The 22,727-nt window shown below is 35.8% G+C and overlaps 2 protein-coding genes across 2 annotated transcripts; one reads left to right on the forward strand and one right to left on the reverse strand.

Annotated features, from left to right (window-relative positions):
* Positions 1–6,071: 6,071 nt before the first annotated feature.
* Positions 6,072–13,705, forward strand: LOC126589732 (autophagy-related protein 18f-like). Its single transcript, XM_050255116.1, has 8 exons — positions 6,072–6,981; positions 9,673–10,137; positions 10,224–10,655; positions 10,900–11,127; positions 11,232–12,050; positions 12,160–12,326; positions 12,482–12,850; positions 13,460–13,705. Exons 1-7 carry the CDS (start codon positions 6,703–6,705, stop codon positions 12,846–12,848), a joined length of 2,757 nt encoding a protein of 918 aa, XP_050111073.1. The 5' UTR covers positions 6,072–6,702; the 3' UTR covers positions 12,849–12,850; positions 13,460–13,705.
* A 3,172-nt stretch (positions 13,706–16,877) lies between these two features.
* Positions 16,878–19,910, reverse strand: LOC126590398 (uncharacterized). Its single transcript, XM_050255862.1, has 3 exons — positions 19,401–19,910; positions 18,167–19,243; positions 16,878–17,485 (listed from the first exon to the last, which is right to left on the reverse strand). Exons 2-3 carry the CDS (start codon positions 19,239–19,241, stop codon positions 16,878–16,880), a joined length of 1,683 nt encoding a protein of 560 aa, XP_050111819.1. The 5' UTR covers positions 19,242–19,243; positions 19,401–19,910.
* Positions 19,911–22,727: the final 2,817 nt, after the last annotated feature.

Consider the following 22,727-nt stretch of genomic DNA (forward strand, 5'->3'; position numbering starts at 1 on the left):
AACTTATTTGTTGGGTCACAATATATTTAGGTTATCTTTTAGATAGACAAATGCCTGATAAAGATAACTGTAACTCAAGGCCTACTCAAGATTTTTATATGATACAATATGTGAGTACACACACACATATATATATATATATATATATATGTTGCCAATTAATCTCTTTCTTGTGTCCCACTCAACAAGCTGTATTAATCCCATAAAAAAATTTAAATCATGCTTTCACCTTTGTTCTTCTTTTCTCCCCTAATGACGTCCAACTAAATGACCATCAGTATCACTTTTGATGTAGATGGGCCACAGGTCGCGGTCGCGGGCTCCCTCAATTTGGTCCTGAAGCGTCGGAGCCGGTCTCATTCATCCGAGTTTTTCGGGTTGAATCTTGAGTTTGGGAAATTCACGTCCACGTTCTAAAAATCGGTTATATTCAATTTGGTCCTGAAATGTCAGAGTTGGTCCTATTCATCAAAATTTGAGGAAATCGGCGTTCCCGTTCTAACAATCGTAATTCCTAAACCAGTGTCCTCAAGTCAAATTCTGACCGACTTCGTGGCCTTGGGGTCCGAGGTCTACTGGACCCAAATCCTGGGTGCTATGTTTTGAATGAACAATAATGTGATTGAAGCAGTTAGATTAATTATCCCAATAGAGTCTTTACACTTTAATATTTACGTCACTTAGTACTGTGAGCTTATGTGATATATTTCTTTGAATTTGTAAGCGAGATACCTTAAGTTTAAATATTTCTTATCAATCTCGTGAATGATAAATTTAATATCAATATATTGTGTGACTTAACAAAAGTCATATGAACAGTGTTTGGTTACTCAATAATATGTATGGACTCATACTCAAAACTTTTTTCGTTCGAATCATAGAGTATTGTGTTTATGATCAGAACCGTTCATATTATTATGAATAACGTTGTAAAGATCATATATACAAAAAAATGAATTAAAAGTAAGGTTGTTTAGTCAATCTATTGTAGCGAATATATAGAAGGTTTGTATTTGTTTTTAGACAATTAGATGAATAAACTACCTTAGTTTTAATTGATTTTTTGCAGATGTGGTCTTTATGGAGTTATTAATATGGACGGTACCGATTAAGTGTTTAAGGCTTTTTAGGATTGTAAAAGCTTACCGAAATTTAGTACAATTAGGAATATATATAGGGGAGAGGGCTAACCATGGTGTTAGGGTTTTTCCTTACACATGGCAGAATCTTATTGGCCAAGGTTTATGGAGAAATATTATGAAGATATTAAATAAGAAATAATATCTTGAAAAAATAGAGTAAATATCCCTCATTAATTTAAATAGGGATTACTTACTTGAATGAAATCAATATTCAATTCGGAATGTATTAAAGGTAAGATCTCTTTGGTAATTAATCCTTATCTTTAATGTTTTGACTTTTCCTTGCTAATGACAGAGGAGCTATGGGTAGTCATATTCAGATGTATAGACCTTCATGAGTGTGAGGAGTATCTAAGGAGCATGCTCATTCAATGAGGGTTATCTTGTCTTTCTTAAGCAAAAGTCAACGTGTCGCCTCTAGAATTTTGGGAATTATTTTAGGCTCCACAACAAACACCAAGTTTTATGCATTGGTAACGAATCGTTTGAGTAAAAACTCCTAATTATCTTTTGAGTAGTCAAGTATTGTCATATAACAAGCCGGATCCTCATCGGATCATTTTAAATATTTTTATTTAAAATTAAACACAAAAATTACCTCATAAAAATTGATCACACGATGTACGATGGACAGACACTATTCACAAATCTCCAGAATTCTCACAAAAATATCCGGAGAGGATCTTGTTGGGTCATGTAACTCCTCTTCACATCAATATCGTTTCAAAAATAAATAATGAAATAAAAAAAAAAACTAACGAAAAGTTCAATAAAATTTTTATTTTAATAAAAAATAATAAATAAAGATATAATGAATATTATTAAGCAAAAATAAAAACATGATTTTTCATAAAAAATAAAAAATACCTTTTACGTTAAAATTTCCAATAAAAAAAGCCAGTAGTTTTCATTGATAATTTGGATGACAACCAAACGTCACCGTACTGTCTTTTCTTAACTTTTTCGCAGTCTGAGACACTCTCTGATTTGGAATTGAAATTAAATGAATACATACCATCAGCAAAACTGCCTAGCTGTGTATATTAATATTATAAATTAAATTTATCCCCTCCCCTGTTTATTTATTGCAGATTACATCATCATCATCTTGTCCTTGAGTCACTAGTTTCCACCACCACCACATGCAGGTTTTATTAGGGCATATGATTGTCTTCTACCAATTGACATCAGCATCATGCAGATCAACACATTTACACGCCATTCATGCAAAAGGTGATTTCACCATTTCACACAATTTTTTTAAAGAGAAATGTTCGGGGATTCTCTCAGACTTTGTCATCTCATATTTTACGTATAATATGTATAATATTAGAATGAAAATTAATGTTAAATTGTGAGGTGATATAGAATATAGAGAGTCTTACTTTGAGAGAGTCTTCTTAATATTTTTTTATTTTTATTATTAATCTAGAGAAGTGCTAAGGAGACTTATCAAAGTGGACTCTTTGCTATCTCATAATTTCACGTTAATTCTTATACCAACATTATAAAATATTGTGCCAAAAACATAATGTAGTATAGAGTCTGTGGAGAATCCATAAAGAGTCCCATCTTGAGAAATCAAAGAAAGCACAACTATTTGGTAATCATATGGCCCATATATTTTCCCTTCAAATTATATATGGTCATGATTTGTATGATTGCATGGGAAGCCTTGAGGAAGCCAAATTAAGCTTCTCTTGATATTGCAAGTTGGGAAAAATGCAGTCAAATTGCAGGGCAACTTCCTACTTGTTGGCTTTGCAACTTGCAAAGTTTGATTAGCAGGCAAAAAGTTCAATGAAAATAATTGGATGTAACTTCTGCTAGGCAAGTTGGCCAAAGATCAAATTTATATGTTTCCTTCTGTGCACATTTTATTTATTTTTGTCGCTTAATTTACTTTGAGTTATAATTTTTTTAAAGAATAAAATAACTTACAACGAGAATCCTTACGTATCTGATTTTCGAACTTATCAAGAAAATTAATCTATGAACTATTGCTTGAGAAAAATTTTCAAACCAAATACAAGATATTGACTATAGATATGTTGCCAAATTAGCAAAACCATCGGTAGTCATATTTTTTCTTCTTCCAAACAATAGAGAATTCATTAAACTCAAATGGAAACGTTTACATCAGACGTCAAAGTATTAAACAATTGCTTTGACTCAAAACCAATCCCATCTATATATGAAGGCCACCTTTCCTGAAACAAAAGAACCCACTAGATGTGCTGCCCTATTAAAACATGCGGAGCAAAAATAACTTCTACTGATCTCAAATGCTTTTGTAAACACTCACTTCTTTAAAAATAAGATTAATAGTGTAAAATTACTTTGATTGTTTTTTATCCAAAATATAGAGATGTAAGTATGCAGAAAAAAAAATATTAGGGGGGGGGTTAATTGGTAAAAGATGTGAAAAGAATATTGTTGGGGGAGAGAGAGAGAGAGAGAGAGAGAGAGTTTGAACTGGTATATTATGCTTGACCTCCAAGTAAAAGAATTGATCCACGCCTATTTTATGCTTGACCTCCAAGAAAATGAAATACAAACGGGTCATTCCCTTCCTAAAATGTCTTGCTCGCTTATTAATGTCTCCTCCGTTGGATCACGTCAACTTCCAATTGAGGATACGTTCCTTCTACGTTTACCGGAACATAAAAATTAAAAGTATTAATTAGTTAACATATTAGTTTATGGTAGGGGTTAAAAGTATTAATTAGTTAACATATTAGTTTATGATAGGGGAAAAAATGAGGAAACTAATGAAAATGATTTAAAAACTTTGAGTTTTAATGATAAAGACAAAATAAAGTGTAAAGTAAATAGTACCATGATTGACCTTTTAATGTAAAAATGTGGTTTTTCGTTAAAGTGAAAGTACCGAGAGCTTTTTGTTAAAGTTCCCATAAAAATAATGTGAGATGTCAATATGTTATTTCAGTAGTTTTCTCCCCCTAGAACTTCATTAGTTCACGTAAGAGAGAATATACAAAGAACAATACTTCGCTACGTACTCACAGGATGAGTATGAGTTTCTACTTAAAATTGTACCTTGCCGATTCATAAAACTACGTGTTTATAATCAAAATTGTTCAACTACTTCGCTACACTTATTCATGTTTTTCGTGATATTTAAAAAAATGTAGAATAAATAAATTGGCTCACAATTTCCATGGAGTCCAGACTCCAAAGGCTGCTAACAAAACATATACATATTCTTCATGATACATTTCCTTTGTTCCCTGAACACAAGAAAAGAAGGGAACGAAAGTTAAAAAATAAATACCGAATTGTTTGCAGATTAATAAGTATTTTAATGATGTCTTTATTATGATTGAGTGTGTCACACGCGCATGCATGGAATTTTTACTTATTTAACATGGAAACCACGATCACAATGTGATAGCATCTAATCTAACATTTAATTTAACAAAATTTATTGTTTGAACCTTTACACGATGATGTGAGTTTAAACTTCGTTAATGATTAATCTAACATTTAATCTAATAAAATATATCGTTAGACAATATGAGCAACTCAAGTTTCAACTCCATGATAAAGATGAGGTCAATCAATGTCCCCTTGGAGTATGCAAGGCACCTTCTCTGCAAACAAGGTGATCAATATCTTAAAAATAAATAAATGCTTAAGGAATCTTTTAACAAAAGGATTTCCATTTTTAAAAACAAATGAGAACACTCTTTTGACTTTTGGATTTGACTTTAATGAAATTGTGTGGCTTATGATTTAATCTTAACCACACAATTTCATTAAAGTCAATCCAACAGTTAAGAGGATGTCCCCAATTTTTTTAGAAAAATGGGGATCCCTCTTGTTAAAGGGTCTGAAATGCTTAATGTGTAGGACTAATCTTTCAATGGGATTTGAAGAGGCTAAAGATATTTCAGCCACCTCTGGCCATAATCAAATGGCACATGTCCTTCTAAAGTTTTCAATTAGAACATTACTCGTGTTTTTACCTGCTTCGTGCCTCGAACTCAAGGCTTTTTTTTTTCATTGAATAATGTATTTATATCGGTTTTTTTTCTTCCCTAAAACATCAATATTTCAACTTAAAGGAATTTGGGTTAAGCCATAGACACAATGCTATGTATGTGATTCAAAACCTTACACACGAGGGAAATTACCAACACGTAGACACAATGCTAGTTCAATGTACTTTTATTGGTTGAAAAAAAAAATAAATCCAACTAATGGGGAAGTTTAACAAAGTGATTTAAACCAGTAATATTTAAAATAACAGATTTATACGTTCATCCCTTTCATATACTCCAATAACATCTAGATACACTTAAAGCCACGAGTATTGTAGCCACACCGCTAACTAACATAGTTTCAAGCAAATGAACATTATATGTCATCACAATTCCACAATTAACTCACAAAACTGAAAAGAAATCCTACAAAAAAACGCAAAACAAAAATGAGCAGTCTCATTCTCTTGAAACTAAGTGACCATTTAAGTTCGAAAATAGGTGAAAACCGTTTGACCAGAGTTATAAGGTTCGTTTGGAAGTGCTTGTAAAATGACTTAAAACGTTTTTGTTAAAATTAATTTTGGGTTCCAAAAGCACTATAAATGTTTTTTTTTTTTCTTAAGAAGCATCATATATGTACTTTTTGCAAGAAATACTTAAAGTGTTTTTCCAGAATTTACTCGAATTTTTATTAAGAATTGATTTAAAATACATCTTCACCAAAACAATTCCAATCATTTTAAAAAGCTTTCAAACGGGAGAGAGGGGGGGGGGGGGGGGGGGGGTTTAACTTGTAGAGGAGGTTGAAGTTGTTTTGGTTCAACTAATCTAAAACCCAACTTTGAAATGCCTTGCATGGATAGAGTCGTAAACGAATAGTCTCTTATTTTTATTATTTTATTTCCGAAAAAATGTAAAACAAAATAAAAAAAATACACACAAAAAAACATTGCCATTATCCAATCTCTTTCTCTCTCAACACCTTTCTCTCTCCTCAGACCTCCCCTGGTTTTCTGGCGATTTCTCGGCGGATTTCCCCTCAAAAACCCTAAAAATCCCTCCTTTAATCCTCTGTACAAATTCTTTCCATTCCAATTCCACCCATTCTTTTCTTCTTCTTTTTTTATCAAATTTCAAATTAAAAAAAGCCCATAAATTTTTTTTATTTTTTCATTGTAGGAGTATAAAGAACCCCTCATTCTTCAGCAAAATTGTACATTTTTCCCAGTTTATTTTTTTTCAAATTTCAGCTTCTGGGTATTGAAGATAAAGTCCGTTCGGGTTTCTTTGTTTGTATTTGAAAGCTGTTACATAAGAGTTTCTTTGTCTTTTTATTGAGGAGACGACGTGGAATCAGAGGCGAAGGCCCTGTGTCTGGGTGTTTCCAATTTGGTTTGATTTGGGGTTTTATAATTTTGGGTTTTTGTGAAAATTTGGATGCTTTTTGGTGTAAGGAGGAGATGGAGACACTTGGGACCTAAAGCTTGTGAATTTGGGGCTGTTTCTTATTTGGGTTTTGCCTTATAAGTTCGAAGGGAAACAGCTCTGGGGTTATGATTAAGGCAGTTTTCGAAGAATCATCGGTTTTCGTGATTTGGGTATTGACTAGTTTGATCTCTCTGGTTCTGGGGATGAGGAATGATGGCGGTCAGAAGCAGCAGCAGGGTGGTGTTCCTCGCCCCGCTCGGTCCAACAGCTTCATTCCCAACTCTTTTCGGGCCATTTCGAGCTACTTGAAGATCGTTTCGTCCGGTGCTTCTACCGTTGCGAGGTCCGCAGCTTCGGTGGCTTCCTCGATTGTGGAGAGGGATGATGATACCAACCATGATCAGGTATGAGTTGCTGAATCTTTGGTTTCTTAATTTGAAATTGTAGCACTCCGGTTGAAAATTAGTTCAGAAGTGTAGAATTCAGTTCATTTGTTGTGTATATGTACAAGTATCTGTTCATATGATGGTGTAATCTACTTTAGATGTTGCTACCTTTTATGGATAGATAAATTAAACTTGTTATGAAAATCTGGGAATAAAGTCTGGATTTAGTGTAAATTGGTTATTTTATTTTTATGAATACAAACTTTGAAATGCAGATTGAACTTGAAAAAATATGTGCAGTACTTAAGTTGCCAAAATTGTTAGCTGTGAATACTTAGTTTCAATATGTTGCATCTGAAGTTTTGAACCCGAAGGAGAATGCAAAATAGGTCTGTGAATGATGAAAATTGTTTATGGAGGTGATGATTATTTCCTCAAATAATCGAAGGGATGAAAATTGTTTAAGAAAGCTTGATTTGGAAGCTGATTGAATTAGGACGGTATTAGTGTTTATACTAGTTGTGGAGCAGTTGCAATTCATTAGGAGGGTGATTGTGGTGGTCGAGGTTGTTATGCATGCATTGCAAGATTTGATTCTTGTTGACGCAATTTTTTTAAGGGTTTATCGTTTTCATGTCGGGATACTGGATAACCTAGTAGATTATTTTGTAAACGTATCGCAAGATTTGATTCTTGTTGACGCAATATTTTTAATGAATATTGTCGTTTTGGTGTCGGCATACTGGATAATCTAGTAGATTATTTTTGTAAAAAAAAGATCCACGCGTATTCAAGATAGTGGCAGTTTGGGTTCATAGGTAGTTCAGATGCGGTGTTCGCAACAAGCTAATGTGATTTGTCGCTTGTTTAATGTCGGATAGCATTTGTGTGTTAGTTGGTTCAGTTGCGTAATGAGGCTCTAGACGTGTATGTTTTGATATACATGAGCCTTATGGGAGGTATGGTGGGTACCTTTTGTCGGATTTGTGCTACATATTCCACGTGTTTGATTTCAAATGACATTAATTTTCTATTTGTTTAAGCTCTTTTCTTTGCAATTAATTATATTAATTTGGAAATATTTGGTTAAATTTTGAGTTTTGATTGCATCACTTCAATTAGATCATGTTTTTTGTGACAAAAGTTTGTGAATCAGGTCAGATGTAAAGGAAACTTTGTTGAGTAAGTCTGTTACAAGTGCACATCCTAATTTCCAGATTCAATAGAAAAACATTTAGTGAAGCATTTTTGTTTATTCATTGTTAGATTATTAGGATTAGTAGGTTTCCATATCACGTTTGACTTGATGCTACAGGAACTATACATTCCGGTTAACAACTTGAGTTTATCCTTCAAATTATTATATAAAGGAGTTGCTACAAAATTACTTCAGGCATGGTAAACGCTTTGGTTGAATGTTATCCGTTGGCATATCCAGAATACAGTCATAACTAATCTGTTCAATATATGGAGTGTGGGTTTGTGCGACTTAAGTGGTGTTACATTATAGTTGTCTTGGAGTTTTTTAAAAGATATTTTGCAACTAGCAATAATGTTTAGTGATTGGTGTAGTGAATTCGTGATAAGGATGGTTAATTTTATTTTATTGTAAACTAGATTTCATAATTCAGTTGACGTAGTGGCAAATTATTTCAGTAGAAATGGAAATGCATCTGAAGTGATCATTCTTTTAAAGTAAAATTGATCAGGAAAACGTCATTTTAAGGTAGTGATAATTGCAGCCAAACAGAGCCTCTATTTATCCTTTTGAAGTAAATGATTTGTTTACAAAAATTAAGCCTTCTGATGAGTATAGATTTTATGATTTTTTTTTTGGGAACATTATGATGAAGATGACATGCATATTTTTTACAAGGTGTAATAGTGATTCACTGATGGAGGAGTTTTGAACATTATACTTACATCTACTGTATTGAATCCAGAAAACATTATACTAACGGATTTTTGCTCGTTATGTTTGTGCAATGCTACTCTGGAAACAACAAAGCATTTGCATAATGAAAATATTTGATGCAAATTGCAGTGCCTTTTTGAGCATTTGACACCCAATTAAATAGTTATTTCACATCAAACATGCCTGTGCACTAGAACTTGGAAGGAGCAATTGAGGTGCATTTGTTGTTAAAGAAGTTTCGTGATTCTATCGTCTATATAACAATTTAGAAAGTTTAATGTTTGTATAAAATACATGAACAAAACATGAATCTCTGAATGGAGGTATGTAATTGATTGGAAATTTTAGCTTTTTGTTTATATGTTAGAAGTGGTAAAATGATATTTTGTTGGCACTTTAACCATTACATGTTTCCCATTCAACAGGGATACACATGATCCTATTTTTTATTCTTGAATTCGATGTTACTCCATCAAGGTCTTTCTTTCTCTTTCAACATTTTTTCCGCCAAGGGTTATTTAAAAAGAAAATTATACAAGGCCTAAGAGTTGGTGTTAATTGTGCACTTTCAGGTTGATGACTCTTTATCTTGTTTTCTATAAATTTTCTCCGTTTGTTTTAAACTTGGTTTTGTTACATTTTTCCTGTATTTGATTTTTTCATTGAAAATTAGGATACTACATTCTTTCTTATGTTGATATGGGCATGACTTTAAGATGTACTTTTCCCTTCTGGAGTCTTCAAAGTAGTAGAGAATGGAGTTGACTTTTCATATATCTTTTGAATAAATAAAGGTGAACTGGGCTGGCTTTGACAAGTTAGAAGGTGAGGGGAATGACACTCGTCAAGTTCTCCTTCTGGGTTACCGTTCTGGATTCCAGGTTTGGGATGTTGAAGAAGCAGATAATGTCCGGGACCTGGTTTCCAGATATGATGGTCCTGCCTCATTCATGCAAATGCTACCTAAACCAATAGCATCAAAGAGATCAGAAGACAAATTTGAAGAAAGCCGTCCATTGCTGGTAGTTTGTGCCGATGGGTCCATTTCTGTTGGTAATATCATACAGGATGGCACCGCCACTCCTCACAATGGTGTTACTGCATATAGCCATGACACAGCGAACAGCAGTTTTGTGCCTACTGTTGTTCGGTTTTATTCTTTGAAATCTCAATCTTATGTTCATGTTCTAAAGTTCAGATCAGTTGTTTATTCAGTAAAGTGCAGTTCTCGAGTTGTTGCTATTTCTCTAGCAGCTCAGGTAGATACCTGTTTATGCAAAGTTTCTCCATTATTTCTTATCTTCTGCTTAACCAGTATTTGAGTATCTAGTCTCATGTATTGCAGATTCACTGTTTTGATTCCATGTCATTGGAGAGAGAATATACTATTCTTACCAATCCGATAGTTACGGGATTCCCTGGTTCTGGAGGTATAGGTTGTGGACCTCTTGCATTAGGCAATAGATGGCTGGCTTATAGTGGAAGTCCTGTTGCTGTATCCAATTCCGGGCGTGTCAGTCCACAGCATCTGGAACCTTCTGCAAGTTTTTCTGGTTTTCCTTCAAATGGAAGCCTGGTTGCTCACTATGCAAAAGAGTCAAGCAAGCAACTAGCTGCTGGGATTGTAACCCTGGGAGACATGGGATATAAGAAGCTGTCCCGGTACTGCTCTGAGCTTATACCTGATAGTAATACTTCTCTTCAATCAGCGAATCCTGTCTGGAAAGTCAATGGTACTGTCAATGGCCAGTCCACAGACACTGATAATGTTGGAATGGTATGGTACATATTGTTGACCTCAATTCTGTTTTCACTTGTAGTTGTAAGTTCACTTTTTCCTTTTTAGACTTTGACTGGAGTTCATATATTTAGTGAGTCACCTTTCTAACTTTGCATGAGTAAATGCATGCGCATGCTTTGTTATATTGTATTTTTTTACCAAATCAAGTTTGTTATAAGGGTAAGTGATACTGTTGAGTTATTTGGGTCCCCTGTGCTTATCATGTTCTTTGGTTTGTCAGGTAATTGTCAGAGATATTGTCAGTAAGGCTGTTATTGCCCAGTTTAGGGCGCACACGAGTCCTATTTCTGCATTACGCTTTGATCCTAGTGGCACCCTTTTAGTGACTGCATCAACTCAGGGGCATAAAATCAATGTTTTTAAGTTAATGCCTGGAATCTCTTCTTTAACTGATGGTGGTGCATCATATGTACATCTTTACAGGCTGCAACGTGGATTAACAAATGCAGTAGGAGCCATTCTCTTGTTTCAGAATTCCTTGTTGGGTATGCCATTTGTTTCAACAATCACGTGTTTGATATTAATTTCCTCTTTTTCATTTTTCAATTCCAGATCATACAGGACATCAGTTTTAGTGCTGACAGCAACTGGATCATGGTTAGTTCCTCTAGGGGGACAAGCCATCTGTTTGCTATAAATCCTTGGGGAGGATTAGTAAATCTCCCAACTACTGATGCTGGTTTTACCACCAAAAGTACAGGATTGGGTGTTACAACTAGATCGTCAGTTCGTTGGCCAGGTTTGCAAACACCTAATCAGCGAAGCCTTTGCTCAGCTGGTCCCCCAGTTACACTTTCTGTTGTTAGTAGAATAAGAAATGGAAATAATAGTTGGAGAGGCACTGTAAGTGGTGCTGCAGCAGCTGCAACAGGCAAGATGACTACCCTTTCTGGGGCAGTTGCTTCTTCATTCCACAATTGCAAAGGCAATGCTCATTATGTGGATCGCAACTCTTCGAAGGCTAAGTACCACCTCTTGGTTTTTTCTCCTTCTGGTTCCATGATACAATACGCATTGCGAATATCAAATGATCTAGATTCGACAGCTGTGGCTGGATTGAACACTGCTTATGAGTCAGGCCTGGAGGATGATGCAAGATTAGTAGTTGAAGCTATCCAGAAATGGAATATATGTCAAAAGCAAAACCGAAGGGAGCGTGAGGATACTTCTGACATATATGGTGAGAATGGAAATTTCGACAACAATAAGATATGTCGCGAAGGGAAGAAGAAGGGAAACACCATTTACCCTGAAGCTTGCAGTACTGTTACAAAAGCAAAGATCAGCCCTGAGGAAAAACATCAGTTGTATATTTCAGAATCTGAACTGCAGATGCATGAAGCTCAAAGTCCAGTGTGGGCAAAACCTGAGGTATTTTGAGAGTTGGAAAATGCAAAATTGTGGTTATGCTTTCTTTTCATATAAATTCTGTGTTTGTGATGTTCGACATGCTCTTTGCTTTTGTAAAATTGTTTGCCAGCTATACTTTCAGTCGATAGTAGTGGAAGGTGTCAAAATGGATGATGAAACTGCTTCAGTAGGGGAAATTGAGATCGAGAGAATTCCAACTCGCATGATTGAAGCAAGATCAAAGGATTTGGTCCCAGTTTTTGAATATCTTCAAACTCCCATATTTCAACAAACAAGGTGAGCTGAGGGTCTATGCATCCATTTATTATCAGCGCCTGGTCATGTCATTGTTGCTTATATTCACATGCTCTCTGCATATATTATGTATGCTTCATCATGTACAACATAGTGCTAATAATACTCTGTATGAATTACCGTCTTTTCTTAAGCAGGGTTGCTTCTGTAGATAGCAATTTTAGCGGGCAACTTTCACATCAGAGATCTCGTGTATCTGAAAATAGCGGGCTTTCGTGCAGAAACAGTTCAAGCTCTCTTGACACCATGACTGAAAGTGGTGCTGGAGTGGCGCAACTTGCTAATGGGATTGAAGAAACTGGACGGGGTGGTTCTCAGACGCCCATAGAAAGAAAGGGCTTTGTAAATAACAATTACAGCCCGAAGACAGAGACTCAGCTTGAGACTGTAAATAATAGAGAGAGCAGCTTAAACTCGGAGGCCCAACTTAAGTTTGTAAATAATGACATAGAAGGCCTGGGATTGGGGAATCTGTTTGGAGGCGAAGGCGATGAGTTTGGTTAGAGGTATGTTCCTCTTACCGTTGTAGATTTGTTTGGTGAATATATTAGTAAGATTACTGAGTTCGGGATAGTGATTTAGCTTGGGTGATCTTCTGCAAATGTCTTCATTGACTGAAGTGAGAATGATATAGTCAGTGAGGTGTCGTGATTTGAAAATAACGACCTGGTACAAGCATGATATTCTAGGCATGACATTCATTCTCTCCCACTTGGTTTTCAGTTTTTTTTTTTTTTTTCTCCTTAAATTTCAAATCTTCTACGAAAATGGTTTACATATATTCTCAGTGCGTCACAAATTCTCCTACTCAAAGGAAAAAACTATCCATCACGGTTTGTCATATCCTTAAACACACTGCACACTTCGTACATAAAGGCGAGCGAGGCACTTGCCTACTTATGTACGCAGGCATTTACCGTGGCAATGCTGAGCTGTTGAATTACTGTTGGCTTTTGTAAAAATGAATTGTTTAACAAGCAAATTATATGCAGAGAAGCATGATTTTCACTCCTTCCCTCGCAACTTCTCACTTTTCTCCTTGGTCTATGGGTTTTTCATCGGTACCTTTCTGTGTGCTATTTTTCAGTCTGTCTTTGTTTCTTTTATGTTTTCAGGTGTGCAGATTTTCTTTACTTCTACTGGGAGATTAACACTGTTTATATAATGGGGGGTGGCCTGTAGAGAAGCATGAGCAACAGGGGCTTTTTACCGATGCTGAATTGTGGATACTCTGTTGCGGTTTCATCTTATGTTGACGTTGTAAATAAGTGACGGTATGGATATATATTTCCATAATCAGTCATAATATGTAAATAACAGCGTTAAGTTGGTATGTTCATTTCAATCTCGCCTTTTATTCAGCTAGTTTTACACTTTCCTACGGCTATTATTCTTGCTTGTTCTTGTGTTTTGCACTTGCAGGGCCCAATTTGTTAACTTAGGACAATAGATTGGAACTCAATGCCTAACCAATCCCTTCCAATCCAATCCTATCCCTGACGTCAAATTCCATCCAGCTCACCAAACGAGTCCTTGGGGTATGGGCATTGGTCTGGCCAGCTAAGGCTTGTTAGGTTTTCAAAGAGGCCAGGACCAACTCTGTATCCTCAAATGGTTTGGAAGGTTGTCAAGTCCTTGATAGGGGATCACTTAAAGTAAAAGCTTTGAAGAATGCTTAATACAACCTTTGTTAGCTTCCAAGATTTCTTTAAGGAAAACCCTTGTGGTGTTGGCCGCCCCTTGGAAATTCTCTCGCCTGAACAAGAGAATGTGCCCTGCTCATGCGGAGTTGGGGGTGTGCAAAAGGTGTAGTGGTACATGCCCTGAATTTCAGAGGGCTCCTAAAATTTTTCATCCTCCTATATATGACATGAGTATAAATATATTGTAAAAAGATTGTTAAAAGAAATTGGAGATAATTCAATTATTAAGAGTGAAAGCTTGATTTCAATTAAATTTGAATATTGATTGTTGAATTTTGTATTAATATATCGTTAAAAAATTGTTGAAATCTGTATGAATATATTGCTAAAAAAATTATAATTTTTTAAACAAGGAAAGCCTTTTTATTAAATTCGCACAAGATTTTTAAAATGTCAGAGACGGTGGTGATTTAGGATTGGGAGCTTGAGTTTTTGTAAACGAAATAAAACAACTTGTGATCGAGACAGTATTATTTTCAAGTGCTACGCCTGCCTAGGTGGTTGGTCGAGGTAAATGACCACTGCCGCTATGGCAAGCGAATAGGTTGCCTCCCTTAGGCCGGTTGTGGCACTTGATCCGATCCCTCTCTCGACTCACAAGCAAAACCACCCTTCCCTTTTAGCCTCGGCCAAGCAACAAGGACTCGATCATACTATCCTTGTAACGAATCGGTGAATCAAGCTATCCTTACCTCTCAACCAAACAACCCACCTTGAGTCCTCTTCTGCAGCGGCTACCTTGATGCCTACACTCAGTTTTTTTTGTTTTGTTTTGTTTTTTTTTCACGGAAGGAAATACAACAACAAAGCCTTTTCTCATTAAGTGGGGTCGGCTATATGAATTCTAGAACGCCATTGCGCTTGATTCTGTGTTATGTCCTCCGTTAGATCCAAGTACTCTTAAGTATTTTCTTAGAATCTATTCCAAAGTTTTCCTAGGTCTTCCTCTACCTCTTCGACCCTGGACCTTTGTCTCGTAGTCGCATCTTCTAACCGGAGCATCAGTAGGCCTTCTTTGCACATGTCCAAACCACCGTAACTGATTTTCTCTCATCTTTCTTTCAATTTCGGCTACTCCTACTTTACCTCGGATACCCTCATTTCTAATCTTATCATTTCTTGTGTGCCCACACATCCAACGAAGCATCCTCATCTCCGCTACACCCATTTTATGTATGTGTTGATGGTTCACTGCCCAACATTTTGTGCCATACATCATCGCCGGCCTATAAAATTTTCCCTTGAGCTTCAGTGGCATACGACAGTCACATAACATGCCGGATACACTCTTTCACTTCATCTATCCAGCTTGTATTCTATGGTTGAGGTCTCCATCTAATTCTTCGTTCTTTGCAAGATATATTCTAGGTAGCAAAATCGATTGCTCTTTGGTACTTCCTGATCTTCGATCCTCACCCCTAACTTATTTTGATCTCCATTTGCACTGAACTTGCACTCCATATATTCTGTCTTTGATCGGCTTAGACGAAGACCTTTAGATTCCAACACTTCTCTCCAAGGGTTAAGCTTTGCATTTACCTTTTTTTGAGTTTCATCTATTAACACTATATCGTCTGCGAAAAGCATACACCAAGGAATATCATCTTGAATATGTCCCGTTAACTCATCCATTACCAATGTAAAAAGGTAAGGACTTAAGGATGAGCCTTGATGTAACCCAACAGTTATGGAGAAGTTTTCGGTTTATCCTTAATGAGTTCTTACGGCAGTCTTTGCTCCATCATACATATCCTTTATAGCTTGGATATATGCTACTCGTACGCCTTTTTTCTCTAAAATCCTTAAAAGAATGTCTCTTGGGACCCTATCATACGCTTTTTCCACTTAAGGAAATAATCCATGAAAATCTTCCGATATCCGTGCTGTAGCTGAGAAGCAACGCAAGTACGAAGAAGAAGAATAAAAAGCCATGCAGAAACAACAGGTGAAGGCGGGCGTACAACGACATGGATATTCTTGCCATGATTGGAAAGCAAAACAAAAGATTGGTAACGACACTTGTAAGAACTTAAGAAGAAGAAAAACAAAAGACATTTAGAAACAACTCTACATGTACATATTGTTCTACATGTTTACGAATTAGATAGTACAAAGTAACATGTTTCTGTAAATCTGCATCGTTATCAATTTAGAAAGTTGATGCTTCTTAATTAAGCGTGAGCAAAATTTATCATATCTGTTGAGCTTTTGAAATCTACATTCTTCACTTTTTCTGTCCATCTTTAGCTTCTGGGAAACTCATTGCCTTACTTTGCAGGATTTCGATCTCCCTGAGCAATCTCGTCGCTTCTCCAGCGGCCTTACACTGCTTACCGCAATTACGAAAACACCCACAAAATTTCTTCTTGTTATTGTTCATCACAACCACTCTTGCTTGCAACAAACCTACTTTATGCTCAAGCAGTTCTACTTCTCCAAACCACACTTCTCGTTCTGCAACAAGTACCTTTCCATCTTTCTCCATTTCTGATATGACCATCTCTTGCCGGAAATTGTTCCTAAGATCCTTAAGATGTTTCATCTCCTTCTCTAACTCGTCAAGGTTCTTTCGGAATCTGGCAGTGCCTATGCCGGCAGAACATAGACAGCCGCATAATGTCGAGACAATTTCCCCCACAAAAGCACCCAAAACATCACCCACAATTTCCATGGCAGATGCTTAATAAAGTTCAGTTGACAAGAACATGAGAAAATGATGCTTTGGATTTAAGAAATCTCAGCCAAAATTATATAAATACACAGTGGCGGAGCCAGGAATTTAAGATAATGGGGTCAAAAAATAACTTTCAAAAATCGATCATACTTTCATTCATAATTGTCCACGACGTGTTCTCATATTTTGGAAACATCGTATTACAACATCATTACTAATAGAATCATATACATCTTTCTCAATGTACACAACCAAACTATCATTCAACCATTGATCACCCATCCTATTACGATGTGGATTCTTCACAATTTTCATCACCGAAAAAGCTCTTTCAACTGAAGCAGTCGCAACAGGTAAAATCAATGCTAATTTCACTAGCAAGTACACCAGGGGATACTGTCTATCCCTCTTTGTCTCCACCAACTTTTGTGCAAGGTTATTAATTCCTTTCAAAGTAGAAAATTCATTATGCAAACGCATATCAAATATATAATTCTTCAGTTCATCTTCAAGAAGTGTGAGCTCCATATCAGAAAAATCCTTTGGATAAAATTTAGCAAGTCGAACTAACTTTTCAATGTCAAAAGCTGAGAATGAGTCATCTGGGCTTAAGCATGCAACACAAAGAAGCAACTCTGTACTTGTCTCATTAAAACGATTGTTCAACTCTTGAAGTTGCTTATCAATAACATCAATAAAGAGATCAACATGGTAGTGATGAAGGTTTGTCAATTTTTCAACTCTACGTCGTGACCTCCCTCGAGCTACAAAGATGTCATTCATATCAGGAATATCAATATCATGCTTGCCACAAAAAGAAGAAACTTTATCGAGCCAAGCATCCCATCCATTATCCCTCATCGCTTGTAGTTGTTGCTTACATGCTTTGACTAAAGCCATAGCACTCACTATATCGAGATCTTTCTTTTGCAATGCATGTGACAACACATTTGTGATTCCCAATATTTCTTTCATCAAAAAGAGACTAGAGACAAAATCAAAAGATTGCAAAAGATTCAACAAAATATCCGCTTCACCTCTTTGATCAAGACTTACACCATCATCTACAATCATCTCAAGCACCTCAATTACAGAAGAAAACATATTAACCAAGCTTACCAAGGTACCATAGTGTGAGCCCCAACGTGTATCACTTGCACGTTTAAGACTAGTTTCTTGGTTCAAGCCTTGCCCACTTAGAAGCTCATAATCTTGAATAGCTTCCATAACTTTGGTTTGTTGTCTTTCTCTAACCATGTCTCGACGTTTACATGATGCTCCGACAATAGTAACGACATTATTAACCAAGCAGAAAAAAGAGCCAATTTGAATATGATTTTTCGCCACGGCTACAAGAGCAAGTTGAAGTTGATGTGCAAAGCAATGAATATAAAATGCACTTTCATTTTCTTTCAAAATAAGTGTCTTAAGGCCATTAAACTCACCTTGCATATTGCTAGCCCCATCATAACCTTGTCCACGCAATCTAGATATGCTTAATCCGTTTATAGAGAAGAATTGATCAATTGCCTCTTTAAGTGAAATAGCAGTGGTATTAGGAACATGCTTTATGCCCACAAATCTTTCAACTACTTGTCCGTTGGTATTCACATAGCGAAGTACAACTACCATTTGCTCCTTGACTGATATATCACGCGATTCATCAACCAAAACAGAAAAGAAAGCATCATCACCAATATCAAACATGATAGTATTAGTGGTTTCACATGCTGCTGCATACACAAGATCTTTTTGAATATCAGGTGATGTTAACTTGAGATTTTCAGGAGCATTTTTAAACACCACATCTTTAATACCCTCATTATGATCTGCGAGAAACTTCAAAAGCTCAAGAAAATTACTCTTATTGCTTGAATCTTCACTTTCATCATGACCGCGAAAAGCAAGACCTTGTCGCAATAAAAAGCGAATGCAATCAAGTGATGCATTCAAACGAGTGCGATAATCAATACGTGCTTGATCCGACTGCTTGTGAACAATTGTTTGAATATGTTGATTCTGATTCATTAAAGCTTCACAATGAAGTAAAGCTTGGTTGTGAGCACTATTAGGGCCTCCAACATGAACTCGAAGTCGACATTTTTTCTTCCAATTATGAAAACCCTTACTAGTAAAATTGTCATTACCTGCTTGGTCTGGAATCTCTAGCTTGAAGAGATAACAACTTCGACAAAAAACAACATTTTTGGATATGCTATACTCCAACCAAGTAGGAAAGTCATCGAACCATTTCGGATTGAAACAGCGTTGTACTCCTGCAAATGAAGTATATGGAAATTGATGGGTTCGAGGTTGAACCAATTCCCTTTGTAAATAAGCTCTTCGAACTTGATCTCTAATATTTGGATCATATTCTGATATCCGGAGTCGAAGCCCAGGATCTCCTGGAAGATTTGCCAGTATACTTTCTATGTTATTTTCATTTGAACTTTCAGGAATATCCGTTGTAGAGGGTGAGATGTTATCTTCGGTTGATTTTCTCTTAAAATACCTCTCCATAACTGTTTTAAATAAAACCAAAAAGACTTTCAACAACATAATATAACTAACTTCGGGATTTCCGAAATATTTTGTGTATTTCGGGATTTCCCGAAACCGAACCTGCATTAAAAATTTAAAATCAGAGACTGGTGAATCGATCAAAATTGAAACCCTAACCTTGATTTATCGGAGTCTGATTGTGAGAGGATGGGTGGGTCTTTGACTTCGAGAGGAGAGACAGAAAGAGTCTGATGGGAGAGAGTGAGATGGGAGAGAGTCTCTTCTTCTCGGAACCTCGATCATTTCCATCCGAGAGACACTTTGTCCAAGGAGTGAGTCTTTAGACACATTTCTGCAACTTTCCTTATTTTAATGTTATATAATAATCAAAGTTTGCAATTTGCTTGATTGTAATTTAGACAACACACAAAAGTCATGTGCTTTTCTGCACACTTTGATTATTTTAGTAATATATAATTGATATTGCAGTTTGCTTTTCTGCACATTTTGATTATTTTAGTAATATATAATTGATATTGCAGTTTGCTTTTCTGCACATTCGCTGGAGCTGCTGCAAAGCTGTTGTTGCAGTGCTATTAAAGGGGTCAAATTTTTATTTAAAGGGACAAATTACAGATCCATTGGGGTCAAGGGAGCCCAATGCCCCCGCATTGGCTCCGCTACTGTAAATACATATCCAAAGTCGCCATATCTTCACCTAAACCACGGGAATAGAAATTCGTGCAGAAGAAACAAACCGCTCTAATCAACTTGACTAAGCCACTTGCCGTTTTCCATTTGAAGTTTGACTATTCATGCAATTTGTTTTGTCATTTTTGGAGCAAGGACTTTACCATATGGCACTTGTTCATGCTGCATGAGATTTCTTTTTCTTGGATGTTCAAGTTCATTATTACTAGAGAAGGATTCACCTTTGAACCGGAATCTCTGTAAAGTATGAGTGGACCAGTCTTTTTTCAATTTGACTAGAAGGTACTTGAAGTTGAAGTTTCTTACCTTCTTGTGTTGTATGTGATAAATTTTGTAGGCCCAACTTAGTCTGTCAATAGCATTACTTTAATTGTGCTAACTTAATCATAAATTACTAGGTGTTAAAGTTTATTACAAAAGAACTCGACTATACTATGGGTGGAATACCCCAGTATAGACTATGAAGGTGATCTTAGGTCTGGACCGGTTTAGTTCAGTTTGGTTAATAAGATCAATTATTTATTCTTTAAAAACTTAACCGCAAAATTTGGTCAAATTCGGTAAATTTCTTTAGTTCAAAGGTTTTTGACATTTAGATGGAAAAACCTTTTTTTATTTTTTTGGAATAAAGAAGGTATGCCACCACGTGTTGATAACTAAGTAATCTCCATCTACAATAGGGCCGGTCCTGAGTTTTTGGGTGCCCAGTGCGAAAGCTCAAAGTGTGCCCTTTTTTAATACGGAAACATATGTTAAAAAAAAAAAATTAACGAGGGCTGGAACCCAGTCGAAGCTGGGGGGCTAGGCCCTTATGCCCAAATTATATTACTTAAGAAAATATACAACCGGGAGGGGGGGATATAGTACCTACACCCCGACAATAAAAAATACAATCATATACAACCATTCCTAGCAAAGCTCCTTAAAATTTCAACCTTTAAGAAATTGTCTTCTGGCATTTTTTGAAGCAAAATCATCAATTATATTATCATACTCCAAGTCTTCAATCTCATCATTTTCAATGCATAAGATTGCTAATCCATTTAGCCTATCTTGAGTCATAGTGGTCCGCAAGTAAGATTTTAATAATTTCAATTTTGAAAAACTTCTTTCTGCAGATACCACAATCACATGTACAACCAACAGTACACGATAAGCAATCAAGACATTAGGACACATGTCAGTTTCTTGTACAAAGTTTGCTATTTCCATGGATGTCCAAGGGTTATTAGAGAGAAATGCTTCTTCAGGTAACCTTATTTGCAACACCTGTAATTCGGAACATAAGTCGGCTCCATCTACATCCATGGTATTTCCATGTTTCAAATGTGTCTTTTAGCTATTGATCATCCAATGAAATTAACTTCGGTGCATCAAACAAGAAGCCAAAAATAGATTCAAAAGCATTTAACTGTTCAAACCTGTGTTTCAGTTGAGAAAGAGCAATATCTAATATAATAAGAAAACAATCTGTTCTAAATGATTCTTCAGCAAACTGTTGTTCCCTCTCATTACCATCAACTTCATCATGATGTCTTTTTCTAGGTCTATGACATTTAGTTTGAAAAACAAGGTCAATTTTGCAATTTCTTTAGCATCACGCATGACAGAAGCATAACCAGTTTCTCTGTAGTTTTCAAAAAAGGTAACAAGTGCTTCCTATGCCTTTACAGCAACATCAAGACACATGTCTTCAGATTGTAATTTTTTGCTCACCATGTTAATCTTCAACAAAATGTCATACCAAATAACCAAACTTAATACAAATCAAAACTGGAAAGTTCTTCTGATGCTAAGCATTCTGCATCCCTACTCAATTGGGGATTCTCAGAAATTTCCACCAACGTAAACAAAACACTTCTAACTTAGGCTACTTGGGATTTAATTGCTTTAACACTTTCAATGTGACTTTCCCATCGAGTAATTGACAATGACTTCAAAGTTAAACCATCAATATGTTCAAACAAAATATTTCAACGCTTTGTAGAGTTGGAAAACACCGTATATATGTATTGACATGCTCCAAAATTTTTTTTTGCTTTAAGACATGAACTTGCCATATCACAAACTATTAAATTAAGACAATGAGAACCACATGGCATGTAAAAGGCTTTGGGATTTATGTCTAGCAATCTTTTCTGGACACCTTGGTGCTTCTCTCTCATGTTAGATCTATTATTATAACCTTATCCCCTCACATTATCAATATCAAGATTAAGAGACTTTAGGACATTTTGCAACTCATTATAAAGTCCTTGTCCTGATGTATCTTCCATACTTAAAAACTCCATGAAATACTCCCTTATATTTATTGACCTACTTGACAAGTCAACACATCTCAAAATTAAAGTCATTTGTTCCAGATGACTTGCATCAGGAGTACAATCAAGAATGACAGAAAAAAATTTGGCTTATTTTACTTTTTTAATGATTGCTGTTTTGACTTTTGAAGCTAAAGTAGCTATCAACTCATTTTGGATTTTATGGCTCAAATAGTGGTGATGAATCTCTTTATTCTCAATGAGTCGAAAATGCTTTTGCATTATTGGATCAAACTCCACAATCATTTCAAGTAAACCTAAGAAGTTGCCATTAGAGTCTTCATAAGGTCTTTCATTTGTTCCACGAAATGCTAAATTACGTATGGCAAGACATTTCACAACAGCAATAATTCTAAGTATCACTTGTTTCCAATGATTTGCTCTTTCTTGATTCGCATTTGAAATTCTTTATCAATTGTCTGATTTGTTGTCAATCTACTTTTCAACTCAACCCAAGTTCTCGAATTAGTGA

Source organism: Malus sylvestris, chromosome 11 (assembly GCF_916048215.2).
Source record: "Malus sylvestris chromosome 11, drMalSylv7.2, whole genome shotgun sequence".
NCBI classification, from domain to species: domain Eukaryota; kingdom Viridiplantae; phylum Streptophyta; class Magnoliopsida; order Rosales; family Rosaceae; genus Malus; species Malus sylvestris.

Excerpts from the sequence above, each read along its gene's own strand:
- LOC126589732 (XM_050255116.1), top strand. The coding sequence starts at position 6,703 with ATGATTAAGGCAGTTTTCGAAGAATCATCGGTTTTCGTGATTTGGGTA. Across the intron at positions 10,656-10,899 it reads ACACTGATAATGTTGGAATG|GTAATTGTCAGAGATATTGT; the intron begins GTATGGTACATA and ends TTGGTTTGTCAG. Across the intron at positions 12,327-12,481 it reads CCCATATTTCAACAAACAAG|GGTTGCTTCTGTAGATAGCA; the intron begins GTGAGCTGAGGG and ends TTTCTTAAGCAG.
- LOC126590398 (XM_050255862.1), bottom strand. The coding sequence starts at position 19,241 with ATGGAGAGGTATTTTAAGAGAAAATCAACCGAAGATAACATCTCACCC. Across the intron at positions 17,486-18,166 it reads TGGGGCTAGCAATATGCAAG|CTCGAGGGAGGTCACGACGT; the intron begins GTGAGTTTAATG and ends ACATCTTTGTAG.